We start from the raw sequence: 15,705 nt of genomic DNA, 5'->3' as shown, positions 1-15,705 counted from the left end.
CTATCGCCCTCTGGAGCTTGGTGGGATAATGGCAGGTAGGAGTGTTACAGACGTCCCTGGAGGTGGTATCTGGGTATTACCGTCGCTCCGACCGAAAGGGGATTTCGAGGGAGAGCAATAGAGACATGATCTGGGCTAGAGGGGCCGGAGGTCGATAGATTGAGTGGCTAGAGAGGCCGGAGGTAAAGGGCTGTAGAAGTCGGGCGGACCCGGAATCCAGAGGAAACGGGACCATGACTTATGCTTATCTCTTCAAGTACATCATCATCGGGGACACAGGTAACCCGCGGGCGACAGCCCTCAAGCTGGGGCGGGAATTCGAAGCACCGAAATCGGGTCTTGGGGGCGGGGCTCATTCAGTGGGCTGGGCGATTAAGTGAAGCGGGGGCGGGGCGGGCGGCCGGGGGCGGGGCGCCGGGCTCCGGGCTCCCCGCTACCCTTCTCGAGTCCTGGACGCCCCGACACTGGACTGTTCCCGGGCGGCGTAACTCCTAGAACGCGCGTCCTCTTCTTTCAGGTGTGGGGAAGTCATGTCTCCTCTTGCAGTTTACAGACAAGAGGTTCCAGCCTGTCCACGACCTCACAATAGGTAAGTGCATGTACCTGTCCTAGAATAGGTTATGAAATATGGCTAGCTAAAGTGGAAAGTTAGCAGCAGCCTTTGGTGTTCGAAGTAAAAAGTTACCTCTCCCTATTTTTGAACTAGTCTAAAGTTATGTTTAGTGAAGTGTGACTAATCAAATGCTGATAAATGGGGAGTAAGTAATTGAAAGGTAACTTTAAATTTAGAGATGAGCGTGAGGTATGGATTAGTTGCTGTAGGATTTGTTTTTCCAAATGCAATTTGTATGTCTGTGGAAAATCCCACGGAAACATAACTATTCAAAAAGTCACCTTGCTTTGGGGTAAATTAGTGCGAACCTCACATGTGTTTTTTCAAAGTAATCACTACTATATAGATTTTGTGTGTGTGTTGGAAAGGAGGAAGCAAATTGAAGAGCCATCCCAGACTTAGAATTAAAAGGTACATGGAAGTAATAACTTTCGTTTTAAAGAAAAGAGTATGGTAGAGTTCAGAGACACACTGGTGGTCCTGGGAAGTATGAACATCTTCCACACATTTGTGATAAGGCATGGCCTGCTGGGGCTTTAACAACCCCTTCCCCATAATCTCCATAACTCCAGCCTCCCCAAAAATATATGTGTAAAACTAGTCTTCTTGCCATGCAGATGCAGTTTCAGAATAAAATCCCTAGCTCCCATTCTTACTATATTGCCACTTCCAAGTCACACCTTATGGAAGTCTAAGTTACTACTGATCCCAAAGGACTTATTCAGAAATACCTAATGAGGTTAGAAAAGGATTTAGAGGATAGTATCAACAGGAAAATATTTTTGCAAATGAATATTAATTGCACAACCACTCTGTGCTAGGTGCTAGTGATACAGTGCTTAACAAGGCAAACACTGTGCCTACATTGAAAGCTCCAGTGTAGGAGGTGGGGCTGGGGGCAGATAATGACAAGTAAATTTCAACTGCAGAAGGGGAAAAGAGGTACCACCTCTATCAAGAGAGCCTGAAAATGGAAGAATGAACAGGAGTTTGCCAGGCAAAGGGGTTGTAGAGATGAGGGAAAAGTGATCAGGGCAAGAAGGAATAACATGTGCAAAGGCTCAGGAATAACAGAGATCAGGCTACATTTGGAAAACTGAAAGTAATTTAATATGGTTGGAGCATGGAATTTAAATTGGAGAGTGGGAAGAAATAAGGCTAGAGAGTATATTAGGGATGAAATTTTGAAACACCTGAAGGTAATGGGAGCAAATGACAAGTTTCAAAACAGAGGAATGAAGTGATCAATCAAGTTTTCCCCAGAGTCCAGTATAGGCTGTGTTTCTTTCTGAATTCAGTTTTCTGTACCAAGATAAACAAGGCAGTTAGATAGAAAATATGTGCAAATTATGAAGGTTTCTGTGTAATTAGAGGAAGTTGCATAAAAGGAGACAAAAGTGTTATTTTTTAATTCTTCCCCATTGAAATTCCATTCTTCTTGTCCAGAAAGAAAACAAAATTAGTGACTTTTTTTTTTTTTAGTAACTATCACTTGATGTAGCAGTCCAGAGTAGTAAGAAGCAATTTTTTAATTTGTCTTATTGACTGCAGAACTTTAGAGGAGATTCTGGTCACATTGTGCCTGGGGCCACTGAATAGCAGAAGCTAGATTAGTGCTCTTTCTTACTTGGAAATCAGAAGTCCTGGAGTAAAGTACTGTATAAAAATAGAAAGTAGGACAAATTGTTTGACTTATCATCAAGTAATTTTAATGTAAGTAATCTTCAATTTTTAAGTTTTGTCCTGACATTACCTTGAAAAGCTGAACGCCAGGTAAACCAAAATCTTTATCAGACTATCTGTTTCCAAACTCCTAGGAGGAAGGCTGTTTTCCAGTGAACTCTGGGAATTATTGGAGACTTGAAATGTTTCATTCTTGAGAACCTACTTCTTAGATAGGTGCTTTTCTAAAACAAAAATTCTAGAATTGCAAAAAGAAATATTGTTTCAGGGCTTCCCTGGTGGCGCAGCGGTTAAGAATCCGCCTGCCAGTGCAGGGGACACGGGTTTGAGCCCTGGTCTGGGAAGGTCCCACATGCCACGGGGCAACTAAGACCGTGCACCACAACTACTGAGCCTGCGCTCTAGAGCCCGTGAACCACAGCTACTGAAGCCCACGCACGTAGACCCCATGCTCAGCAACAAAGAGAAGCCACCACAATGAGAAGCCCGCGCAGTGCAACAAAGAGTAACCCCTGCACACCGCAACTAGAGAAAGCCCGCGCACAGCAACGAAGAGCCAATGCAGCCAAAAACAAACAAATAAATAAATAAATAACAAATAAATAAATCTATTAAAAAAAACAAATATTGTTTCATATAGAGGACTAGAGAGTGACTTTGAGAAAATATGAGGAAATATTTTCAAAATTTTTAGAAGTTTTAAAAAAGTTACAAATTTAAACATTACCTAATAACATTTAAGCATTAAATAATAATGCTAAAAATTTATTCACCTTTTCCTTGATTTCTTAATTAGTTTTATCCCCATATCTGCTTTTTGGTTATATTTCTGAAGTCATTATCTAGAGCACAGTTTTTAATTCTAGAAGGTGAGTAAAACTTCAAGGAGCACAAAATGAATTGGAGCAAATAGGCAGCTGTAATGTGCTTAGTGGTACTAAGTGCAGACAGAGGATGAGTCTTTTTTTTTTTCCTGCGGTACGCGGGCCTCTCACTGTTGTGGCCTCTCCCGTTGCGGAGCACAGGCTCCGGACGCGCAGGCTTAGCGGCCATGGCTTACGGGCCCAGCCGCTCCGCGGCATGTGGGATCTTCCCGGACCCGGGCACGAACCCCCATCCCCCACATCGGCAGGTGGACTCTCAACCACTGCGCCACCAGGGAAGCCCCTGAGAATGAGTCTTTAGCACATTGAGGAAAAACATGAACCTCTCAGCATGGCTGTTGTTCATTCTTTCTCTTGATTTTCACTGACAGGTGTGGAGTTTGGGGCCCGTATGGTCAACATTGATGGAAAACAAATCAAACTGCAAATCTGGGATACGGTGAGAGGAAACAAAAATACTTTAGTCCTGAATATAACAGTAAAGGCTGATGCAGGGGCAAAGGGCTATGACGGTGGGGCTCATGGTGGAGATCAGAGCAGTAGAAGAGTGAAATCAAAGAGATAGGGAAGCTTTCACTTCCATTTGTTACAGTTACAAATTCTGAGTGCCATATCTTTTTGTTTTAAATTACCCAAATAATATATGAGTTTGCTCTAGTAAAAATATTGCTTACATAATCCCAAATTTGGGAATTCCCTGGCAGTCCAGTGGTTAGGACTCTGTGCTTTCACTGCAAGGGCCCAGGTTCAATCCCTGATCAGGGAACTAAGATCCCACAAGCCACGTGGCACGGCCAAAAAAAAAAAAAAAATCCCAAATTCATTTGCATTTTACTTTGGAATGCATTTTGATTCTTAGGAAATGAGCCTATCTGACTTTGTAGGAATGGATTATATATCTTGAAACTATATCTGATGCTTCCGTTTGGGGGAGATTAGAAAGCTGTTAATTCTCTTTATCTCCATCTTAATTCTTTGCTGCTTCAGATTTTTTTTTTACTGGGGATGGACAAAGATACCTCAGACTGATGCAGACCAACCCAAATTGAACTGCTCACTCTTTCTAGCTTATTGGCTCACAAACTTTGGTTCAGGAACTTGGATTGAGATAAAGAAGTAAAGTGATTTGATTTTTTTAAAATAGATCTTTATTGGAGTATAATTGCTTCACAGTACTGTGTTAGATTCTATTGTACACCAAAGTGAATCAGCCATATGCATACGCCCTCTTGCATCTCCCTCCCACCCTTCCTATCCCACCCCTTTAGGTCCTCACAAAGCACCGAGCTGATCTCCTTGTGCTATGCGGCTGCTTCCCACTAGCTGTTTTACATTTGGTAGTGTATATATGTCAGTGCTACTCTCTCACTTCGTCCCAGCTTACCCTTCCCACTCCCTGTGTCCTCAAGTCCATTCTCTATGTCTACATCTTTATTCCTGCCCTGCAACTAGTTTCATCAGTACAACTTTTTTTTTTTTTAGATTCCATATATATGTGTTAGCATTCGGTATTTGTTCTTCTCTTTCTGACTTACTTCACTCTATGTGACAGACTCTAGGTCCATCCACCTCACTACAAATAACTCAATTTCATTTCTTTTTATGGCTGAGTAATATTCCATTGTATACATGTGCCACATCTTCTTTATCCATTCATCTGTCGATGGACATTTAGATTGGTTCCATGTCCTGGCTATTGTAAATAGTGCTGCAGTGAACATTGTGGGACATGTCTCTTTTTGAATTATGGTTTTCTCAGGGTATATGCCCAGTAGTGGGATTGCTGAGTCATATGGTAGTTCTATTTGTAGTTTTTTAAGGAACCTCCATGCTGTTCTCCATAGTGGTTGTATCAATTTACATTTCCAGCAACAGTGCAGGAGGGTTCCCTTTTCACCACACCCTTTCCAGCATTTATTGTTTCTAGATTTTTTGATAATGGCCATTCTGACTGGTGTGAGATGATACCTCATTGTAGTTTTGATTTGCATTTCTCTAATAATTAGTGATGTTGAGCATCTTTTCATGTGCCTCTGGGCCATCTGTATGTCTTCCTTGGTGAAATGTCCATTTAGGTCTTCCACCTTTTTTTTTTTTTTTTTTTTTTTTGCGGTACGCGGCCCTCTCACTGTTGTGGCCTCTCCCGTTGCGGAACACAGGCTCCGGACGCGCAGGCTCAGCAACCATGGCTCACGGGCCCAGCCGCTCCACGGCATGTGGGATCTTCCCGGACCGGGGCATGAACCCGTGTCCCCTGCATCGGCAGGCGGACTCTCAACCACTGCGCCACCAGGGAAGCCCTTCCACCCGTTTTTTAATTGGATTGTTTGTTTTTTTGATATTGAGCTCCATGAGCTGTTTGTATATTTTGGAGATTAATCCTTTGTCTATTGTTCATTGGCAAACATTTTCTCCAATTCTGAGGGTTGTCTTTTTGTCTTGTTCATGGTTTCCTTTGCTGTGCAAAAGCTTTTGTTTCATTAAGTCCCATTTGTTTATTTTTGTTTTTATTTCCTTTACTCTAGGAGGTGGGTCAAAAAGATCTTGCTGTGGTTTATGTCAAAGAGTGTTTTTCCTATGTTTTCCTCTAAGAGTTTTAGAGTGTCTGGTCTTACATTTAGGTTTTTAATCCATTTTGAGTTTATTTTTGTGTATGGTGTTAGGTAGTGTTCTAATTTCATTGTTTTACATGTAGCTGTCCAGTTTTCCCAGCACCACTTATTGAGAGGCTGTCTTTTCTCCATTGTATGTTCTTGCCTCCTTTGTAGTAAATTAGGTTACCATATGTGCATGGGTTTATCTCTGGGCATTCTATCCTGTACCATTGATCTATATTTCTGTTTTTGTGCCAGTACCATACTGTCTTGACTACTGTAGCTTTGTGCTATAGTTTGAAGTCAGGAAGCCAGATTCCTCCAGCTTAATTTTTCTTTCTCAAGATTGCTTTGCCTATTCGAGGTCTTTTGTGTTTCCATACGAATTGTAAAAATTTTTTTTTAATTCTGTGAAGAATGCCACTGGTGGTTTGATAGGGATTGCATTGAATCTGTAGATTGCTTTGGGTAGTGTAGGCATTTTAACAATATTGAATCTTCCAATCCAAGAACTTGGTATATCTCTCCATCTGTCTATGTCATCTTTGATTTCTTTCATTAGTGTTTTATAGTTTTCTGAGTACAAGTCTTTCACCTCCTTAGGCACTTTATTCCTAGGTATTTTATTCTTTTTATTGCAGTGGTAAATGAGAGTGTTTCCTTAATTTCTCTTTCTGATTTTTCATTGTTGGTGTGTAGGAATGCCAGAGATTTCTGTTCATTAATTTTGTATCCTGTAACCTTACCAAATTCATTGATTAGTTCTAGTAGTTTTCTGGTGGCATCTTTAGGATTTTCAATGTACAGTATCATGTCATCTGCAAACAGTGTCAGTTTTACTTCTTCTTTTCCAATTTGTATTCCTTTTATTTCTTTTTTTTCTCTGATTGCTGTGGCTAGGACTTCCAAAACTATGTTGAATAAGAGTGGAGAGAGTGGGCATCCTTGTCTTATCCTGATCTTAGTGGAAATGCTTTCAGTTTTTCACCATTGAGTACGATGCTTGCTGTGGGTTTGTCATATGTGGCCTTTATTATGTTGAGGTAGGTTCCCTCTATGCCCATTTTCTGGAGAGTGTTTATCATAAATAGGTGTTGAATTTTGTCGAAAGCTTTTTCTGCATCTATTGAGATGATCATATGTTTTTATTCCTTAATTTGTTAATGGGGTGATTGATTGATCAATCAATTGATCAAATCAATCATTGATTGATTTGCTATATATTGAAGAATCCTTGCATCCCTGGGATAAATCCCACTTGATCATGGTGTATGATCCTTTTAATGTATTGTTGAATTCTGTTTGCTAGTATTTTGTTGAGGATTTTTGCATCTATGTTCATCAGTGATATTAGTCTATAATTTTCTTTTTTCGTGGTATCTTTTTCTGGTTTTGGTATCAGGGTGATGGTGGCTTCGTAGAATAAATTTGGGAGTGTTTCTCCCTCTGCAATTTTTTGGAAGGGTTTGAGAAGGATGGGTGTTAGCTCTTCTCTCTAAATGTTTGATAGAATTTGCCTGTGAAGCCATCTGGTCCTGGACTTTTGTTTGTTGGTATATTTTTAATTATGGTTTCAATTTTATTACTTGTGATAGGTCTGTTTATATTTTCTAATTCTTTCTGGTTCAGTCTTGGAAAATTGTACCTTTCCAAGAATTTGTCCATTTTTTCGTGGTTGTCCATTTTATTGGCATATAGTTGTTTGTAGTAGTCTCTTATAATCCTTTGTATTTCTGTAGTGTCAGTTGTTATTTCTCCTTTTTCATTTCTAATTTTATTGATTTGCATCCTCTCCATTTTTTTCTTTAAGAGTCTGGCTAAGGGTTTATCAATTTTGTTTATCTTCTCAAAAAACCAGCTTTTAGTTTTATTGATCTTTGCTATTATTTTCTTTGTTTCTATTTTATTTATTTCTGCTCTGATTTTTATGATTTCTTTCCTTCTACTGACTTTGGGTTTTCTTTGTTCTTTCTCTAGTTGTTTTAAGTGTAGGGTTAGATTGTTTATTTGAGAGTTAAAGTGATTTGATTTTAAAAAGCATTTCTAATGGCCCACTGGAAGTATTTTCATCTGCTAAAGTTAAATGCTGCCATATGATTCAACCATAACACAGGCCTCCCTCAGACTTTCCCTTTTAGTTCCTAGAAGGCCACAAGGAAGGAAGCTTTCAACCATAGCAGAAGATGAGAGAAAGTAAGATAAAAGCAAAACAGGAATCAAATAATTTAAGATGTAAAACCATTAGAGGATAAACAAAATTTAAGTGAGCTCTTGGAGGGAAAAAGCATGTTTTAAATCTTAAAATTTTGTTAATATTACCAACAAACTTCTTTAGAATTATTTTTGGATTTTGATGTTCTAATAGGTATGCAACTCATTAAAACATTTGTATGATTCCTTTTTAAAAATATATATTTTAATATTTATTTATTATTTATTTTTGGCTGTGTCGGGTCTTAGTTGTGACATGAGGGATCTTCACCGCAGCATGCAGGATCTTTTGTTGTGGCGTGCGGGCTTCTTTCTGGTTGTGGCCTGCAGGTTTTCTCTCTCTAGTTGTGGTGTGTGGGTTCCAGGGTGCATGGGCTCTGTAGTTTGCGGCACGCAGGGTCTCTTGTTGAGGTGCGTGGGCTTAGTTGCCACACGGCATGTGGGATCTTAGTTCCCCAACCAGGGATCCGACCCATGTCCCCTGCATTGGAAGGCGGATTCCTTACCACTGGACCACCAGGGAGGTCCCATTTGTATGATTCTTATAGTAAGAGATTCTTGTATTGTTGGAAAAGTAACCTTAGAATTAGTGTACTGGAACACTCTTCTCACTTTCAAACCTGGGTTTAGGTTATATGAAATAATGTCTAAGAAAACAAACTTTTGTGCGATGAAGTACTAAGCTCTTAAGTTTATTTATGTATTTTTTAAACATCTTTATTGGAGTATAATTGCTTTACAATGGTGTGTTAGTTTCTGCTTTATAACAAAGTAAATCAGTTATACATATACATATGTTCCCGTATCTCTTCCCTCTTGCGTCTCCCTCCCTCCCACCCTCCCTATCCTACCCCTCTAGGTGGTCACAAAGCACCCAACTGATCTCCCTGTGCTATGCGGCTTAAGCTCCTAAATTTAACTTATGGGTTCAACATATATAGAGTTTATAACTTTTGGCCAGTTACTGAACTGGCCTTTGAGCCTAATTTTTCCCATTTGTGATATAATTAGTATCATTACTGTTATTGTTATTATACTATGAAAAAGCTATTTATTTTCCACATCTTAGTTTTCCTATCTTTAAATTATAAACAATAGTCTTCCTTCCTAAACTTTATGTAGGAATATGAGGATAAAGAATTTCAAGAATGTGAAAACTTTTCCGATAGGATAGATTCAGTGCTCAGGGTATTCATATTTAGATGATTTTGCTTCCTTGAATGAAAAACCCAAAAACTTCTTCCATCAGGAAACCAGAAGTATCCAGTATATGGGGGCATTAATAAATTGCTCAGTTATAAATAAAACTTAATATCTTGGCCCCAGTTGGAAATGAGATTAGAGTATAAGCAGTTGGGTTTGTTTTAGGAAAACTCAGTCCTGGGCCCTGGGCTTCTTTCCCTATTTGTTATTACTGTTTGCCATGACAAGATCCCAGCAAGGGACATCTTGGTAGTCCTGCCTTTATTAGTGGAACACTAAAGGTCAATCAGCATATGCCCAATTTAAGTGCTTGGTATCTAATTTTCTACATTGATCCATCAAAATGAAACTTCCATTAGACAGGGCATTGGCATTCTAAGATAATTTTCCTTTTTATAGATAAAGGAATAGAAACAGAAAGAAAGGTTAATGTGATATGTTCAGCATCATATGGGATTGAAAATACTCTGAGTTTCTAGTTCTATTTCCAGTTCTTTCCTAGGGGATATTGGGAAATGTATGGGAATGTCTTTGATTGTCACACGGTGGGGCACTACTAGCATTGCGATGGGGAGCCAGCGATGCTAAACATTCAGCAATTTGATGGACAGTCTCATAGGAAGAGTTGACCCACCCAAAATATCCATTGCACTGTCATTGAAAAATATTGATTTCCCACCTGGACTTCTCCCTGGGCAGTCAGGTTTCCTTTTCCCTAATTCTCTTTTCTTAGTAGAAGTTCTTTTGTAAAATTAAGTCCTTTGTGTTAGAGTGGCATGTGATCAAGTAATTTCTCTGGAAATAACCTGGTTTTGTTGGGATTTTTTGTTGTTGTCACGTTGACGGAAAAGGCTGGACAAGAATCCTTCCGTTCTATCACCCGTTCCTACTACAGGGGAGCAGCCGGAGCACTGCTGGTGTATGACATTACAAGGTGAGTCACATCTGGTGGGTGAGAGGGAGATTCTTTCCTCTGTTCTCAATATCTTTTTAATCTACTGAATCTAGTTAGAATGCTAAAGAGGAAAGGCCTCTCTAATATTTTTCTTTACACGTATAATTTTCCCCATTTTCCCATACATTTGGAATTGCTTTGGCATTTTGAAATAAGCCTTTGACCCACTTTCTAAACTTTTCTGCTGTAGGCGTGAAACCTTCAACCACCTGACCTCGTGGTTAGAGGATGCCCGGCAGCACTCTAGCTCCAACATGGTTATCATGCTGATTGGGAATAAGAGGTAAAATTTTATTTGTATAAATAATAAGTACCAGGAGTCATCTAGGTACTCTGTGGACATTGGATCATTTGGGCCCTAAACTTTTTTAGTTTAGGTACATTTAGTGTCTCAGTTTAAAAAAAAAAAATTATTGTGGTTAAAATATACATAACATAAAATTTACCATTTTAACCATTTTTAAGTAGATAGTTCTGTGGCATTAAGTATATTTACATTGTTCTGTAACCATCACCACCATTCATCTCCAGAACTTTTTCATCTTCCCCGACTGAGAGACTATTACCATAAACAGTTAACTCCACATTCCCCATCCCACCAGCCCCTGGCAACCACCATTTTACTTCCTGTCTCAATAAAATTGACTGTTCTAGGCACCACATATAAGTGGAATCATACAATATTTGTCTTTTTATTACTGGCTTATTTCATTTAACATAACGTCTTCAAAATTTATCCATATTGTAGCATGTGTTAGAATTTCCTTCCCTTTTAAGGGTGGATAGTAATCCATTGTATGTATTTACCACATTTTGTTTATTCATCCATTGATGTACACTTCAGTTGCTTCTACCTTTTGGCTATTGTGAATAATGCTTCTTGTCAACATGGGTGTACAGATATCTGTTTGGGTCCCTGCTTTCAATTCTTTAGGGTATACACCCAGAAGTGGAATTGCTGGATCTTATGGAAATTCTGTTTGATTTTTTGAGGTACTGCTGTATTGTTTTCCATAGTGGCTACACCATTTAACATTACTACCAATAATGCACAAGGGTTCCAGTTTCTCCACATCCTCACCAACACTTGTTATTCTCAATAAATTTTCTAAGGCACCCATAGGCCAAAGCACATACCTAATAGTTTTGTTATTTAATAGATCTAAACAACATAACAAGTATTTTTGTCATAACAACTAACTGAAAAATGAAAAACATAAATTAAAAGAAAAAGAATTTTTAATTTCATTCTTAAATAACCATAATGACAGAACAGCTTCTCAAACCTTGGAATCAATATTGGACACTACCACTCTGCGTTCCAAATTGATTTTAGTGCAGGGTTTGCTTTTTGTCACAGCAACTGCCAAAAAGTCAGCTTCGCAAAGATGTGCAAATGTTGAATGGAGTCTGTCAGGATCTGATGGTGACATTGCCAGTTATATCAAGCTTGTAATTTATTTGGTGTTCTGATGTTGAGTGTTCCTGTGTTTCCCTTGAATATTTAAAGCAACCTGTGGCACCCTTGTGAGTTGGTAATAGTGCCTAAGGTGCACCGTTTGAGAACTGTGGCCACAGACTAATTCATTAGTACTCATTTATTGGTTCAACCAATTTATGGAAAACCTGTTATGTCTTAGACATTGTGCCAGACCCTGAATGTGCAAGGTGAAAACAAAGTCCTGCCCCCATTCCCATGGAGCTTACAGTCAATGGGGACATAGATATTGAATATAAAATGATTTGTATCTGATTACAAATTATGATAAATGGAGCGAAGGGGAAGAAAAAGGGCACTATAAAAAAGAGTACCAGGGTACTTATTTTTGATTTAGAGTTGTAATTTAAGCTGGAATCTGAAGGATGTGCAAGAGTTCAGTGGGCAAAGATTTTAAAAAGTATCAAATAGTGGTAACAAACTGTGTGAAAGCCTTAAACTGGAAAGAAGCTCGGTAAGTTTAAAATGCTGAAAGAAACCTGGTATGGTTGGACTAAATCAGAGGGGAATGGTGCAAGATGAGGTTGGAAAAGAAGGCAGGGGTCAGATCTCATCAAGGCACTTACTGATCTGAGAGAGGAGTTTGGATTTTATTCTAAACACAGTAGGAAGCATTTAAGAGTTTTAAGCAGAGAAGTAGCTTGATCAGGTTTTAAAAGATCACCCTGGAGGGGAGCAAGGGTTGACGTGGATCTCGGCAGCAGCAGTCCAAGTGGGAGAGTGGTGGATTAGACTAGGTCGATGACACAGAGAGAGAAAAGGATGATTTTAAGGTACCTTTTGGAGTACCTTGCTTTGGGGTGGATAGGGTATTTGGAGTGAAGGAGGAAAAGGTGTTAATAATGTCTTGGTTTTGGGCTTGTGCCATTTATGGAGATGTGGAAGCTTGGGACAGAATCAGGACATTTCATTTTGATGTACTTCTGAGATGCCTTTTACACATCAGAGAGGAAATGAAGAACAGACAAATGGACAAACTGATCTGGAGCTTAGAGGTGTGTCTGGGCTAGAGGTACAAATTTTGGACTGTTGCCATTTAGGGTTAGTTCTTCCCTGGTCTTCACAGAGCTGATGAATAATAAATCTACATCTTGCAGGTTTGTTGTTCTCTAATGGACTTACTCCTTGATTTTTTTTTTATGGTGAAAAACTGGAATCCTCCCAAATGAAAATTTCCAATTTGAAAAACGAAAATCAGACAGTTCACCATTGCCTTATTCTGCAGCCTTTTATCCTGTCTTGCATAAAGTCTTTCCATGCCACTTCATTTTTTCTCATTCCTTGGCTCTGTCTTCACATCCTCAGTATCACCTAATTTTTTTTTTTTTTTTTTTTTTTTTGCGGTACACGGGCCTCTCACTGCTGTGGCCTCTCCCGTTGCGGAGCACAGGCTCTGGACGCACAGGCTCAGCGGCCATGGCTCACGGGCCCAGCCGCTCCACAGCATGTGGGATCTTCCCGGACCGGGGCACGAACCTGTGTCCCCTGCATCGGCAGGCGGACTCTCAACCACTGTGCCACCAAGGAAGCCCAGTATCACCTAATTTTATCCATATCATTTTCTCTGAATCCCTCATTTCCCTGGTGGCAGGCTGCTACTTATACACATTAATAATGAGACTAGTGAGCGTTAAGGCAACTGCGCTCTCCCTATTCCTGGCTCTTTCTCTTCTTGTGGATTGATTCTAGTAAAGAGGAAGACACTTATCACTATGAGATTTGACATCTATGACTTTTCTACTTTCCAGTAACTGGAATTTCCCTTTCCTCTTCTTTCCTTTGCTTTAACTGGATCTCTTTCAAAAAAGAAGCATAGGGCATAGACCTTGAGTAACTAGGGGGCTTGCGTAACCTCTTACAAACCTTTTTCTCTGTAATAAGAGTAAGGTATTATCCTCAACCATGCAGCAGCTGTCAAGAATCTGATCTGAAGAATATTTTCCAAGAGGCTACAGAAATCAGTAACCCTATACAAGGAACATCATGCAGGATCTACATTCTTTATGGATTAACTGGCAGTTGAAACAGCTATGGGATTCTTTTAGAACAAGAGTTTCTTCTTTCACTTGGATCTTTTTTTAGTTTTCTCCCCAATTAATCTCTTGCAGTGACTTAGAATCCCGTAGGGATGTGAAGAGAGAAGAGGGAGAGGCCTTTGCTCGGGAACATGGACTTATATTCATGGAAACATCAGCCAAAACAGCCTGCAATGTTGAAGAGGTACTATTTGGGAAAAAGTAGGGAAAGTTTTCAGAGATTATGCCATATCTTTGTCCTTTTATTCAGAATTCTCTTCCCTTATAAGACATGGGTAAGAAAAGGATGTCTTATGGTCATAGTGACCATATGTCTCCCTTTAAGGGAATTTTTCCATTTCTTTTTCCTTGATTCCTAAGGCTTTACTTTTATATTAGATAACATTAATTGGTAAGTGTGGGTTGACACTACTGTTATTTGTAAATCAGTAGAACTAATAGATTCTACTTTAGTCATTCGTAAGCCTGATACTGACTGTATCTTCAGTAACTAACTGAGAAGAGAGCATGTTTGTTTTATTTGCAGAGGGTGCCAACCTAGGAACCCTAGGTATATCGTGTGTCAGTACCAAAATACCGTAGAATCCCCTTTTTCTTTTTGAAACTACTCTCAGTGGCTTTTACAGGGCCTTTGGGGGACCGTCTATATTTTTACTGCATTCTCCTAATAGTTCCTAATTCACCTTTGAAATCCAAATAGGAATAATATTTGTATTCTCTTTTCTTAATCTCTCTACCTAAACTTGAGCCTAATACTATGGTTTATGTTTCCTTTAGGCCTTCATTAACACAGCCAAAGAAATATATAGGAAGATCCAGCAGGGTTTATTTGATGTCCACAATGAGGTGAGATAGGGTGGGGGTCTGACAATTAACTTTGCTTTGTCTTAAACAGGATAGGAAGCTCCCTAGAACGTAAGCACTTCCTATCTAACATGATACTATTTGAAGCTATGCCAATTCATACTTGATTTTTTTTTTTATGTAGGTACACAGAAACCTGTCATCCTTTTCGTTTTTTCTCAAGTCTGAGACCCAGAATGCTTAAAGAGATTATTAATTGGTGATCTAAAAGGTTTATACGTTATGGGAGATTTTCTTTTCAACCTCAGTTTTTCACTATTCCAGAGCTTGGGGAAGTGTGATTCTTAATTGCTCAGCACGGCCATTTCTATAAAGCAAATTTGGGGTCAAAACAGAAAAAAGAATTATATGCTAATATGCTGCCACTTCTCTTTTACCTCCTATTACTCTTACCTAATCACATCCCGATTCTGCACATAGCTATGAAACTTAAGTATAACAGTCACTTTAAAAATGGGCACAAAAGCCAGTTCTAGTCATTGATAATACCAGAGCTGGTCATCTCATCTTCACTGTCACAGATTACTGTTCCACAGCAGTCTGGCTAGAGTGCATGGTTACCTGCCAAGGCCATATCTACTTCTAGAAAATGTGATTAATGATTTCTCCTTTTACCCTTCTCCTTTCTCCCACTTAACTTTCACACTGAGGTGGGAACTACTGCCTCTTTTCTTCTACAGGCAAATGGCATCAAGATTGGCCCCCAGCAGTGTATTTCAACATCAGTGGGACCCAGTGCCTCCCAGCGGAGCTCTCGTGACATGGGGTCCGACTCTGGCTGCTGCTGAACTTCTGGCCTGGACTCTTTTTTCCTTCCTGGAACAGCTTCAGATCAATAGGCTTAAAGAAAGAGGTCTTAACTTGCTTTGGCTGAGAAAAGCCTCTTTTCAAGGTGTGATGTTTTGCCTTTCCACTTAAAGACCAGGGGAGAATTTGGGCCCTTATTGACCTGTCCTTCTTCAGGGACGTGAGCATTCCCTATAGATTAGGGCTCTTCTCATCCTTCTATTTTAATTTCTAAAATGTTAGGATCAAAGCTGATTGTCATGGTAGTTCAAAAATAAATTCTTTTATAAGCATATACAGTCTACTCCCCACCAAGAATTAGTAACAACGGTCTAGGACCTTCTGCTTGAGCACTTGAGATTACTGGGATCCGGCTGA

General features: G+C 39.5%; 1 protein-coding gene across 2 annotated transcripts; it reads left to right on the top strand.

Annotated features, from left to right (window-relative positions):
* Positions 1-233: 233 nt before the first annotated feature.
* RAB2B (RAB2B, member RAS oncogene family) lies at positions 234-15,329 on the top strand (the record flags this gene model as incomplete). 2 transcript variants are annotated; one of them, XM_079701331.1, is made up of 8 exons in its annotated part: positions 234-279; positions 518-589; positions 3,552-3,619; positions 10,040-10,122; positions 10,334-10,426; positions 13,750-13,861; positions 14,455-14,523; positions 15,222-15,329. In XM_079701331.1, the coding sequence occupies 8 exons, from the start codon at positions 234-236 to the stop codon at positions 15,327-15,329; spliced, it is 651 nt and encodes a 216-aa protein (XP_079557457.1). The 2 variants fall into 2 exon arrangements, with proteins under 2 accessions (XP_079557457.1, XP_079557458.1); XM_079701332.1 differs by lacking the exon at positions 518-589.
* Between the last annotated feature and the right edge of the window lie 376 nt (positions 15,330-15,705).

The sequence above is a fragment of the Hyperoodon ampullatus genome (genome assembly GCF_949752795.1).
Source record: "Hyperoodon ampullatus genome assembly, chromosome: 3".
Lineage (NCBI taxonomy): Eukaryota > Metazoa > Chordata > Mammalia > Artiodactyla > Ziphiidae > Hyperoodon > Hyperoodon ampullatus.
The sequence above is the reverse complement of the archived record's forward strand: the minus strand, read 5'-3'. Positions and strand labels throughout refer to the sequence as shown.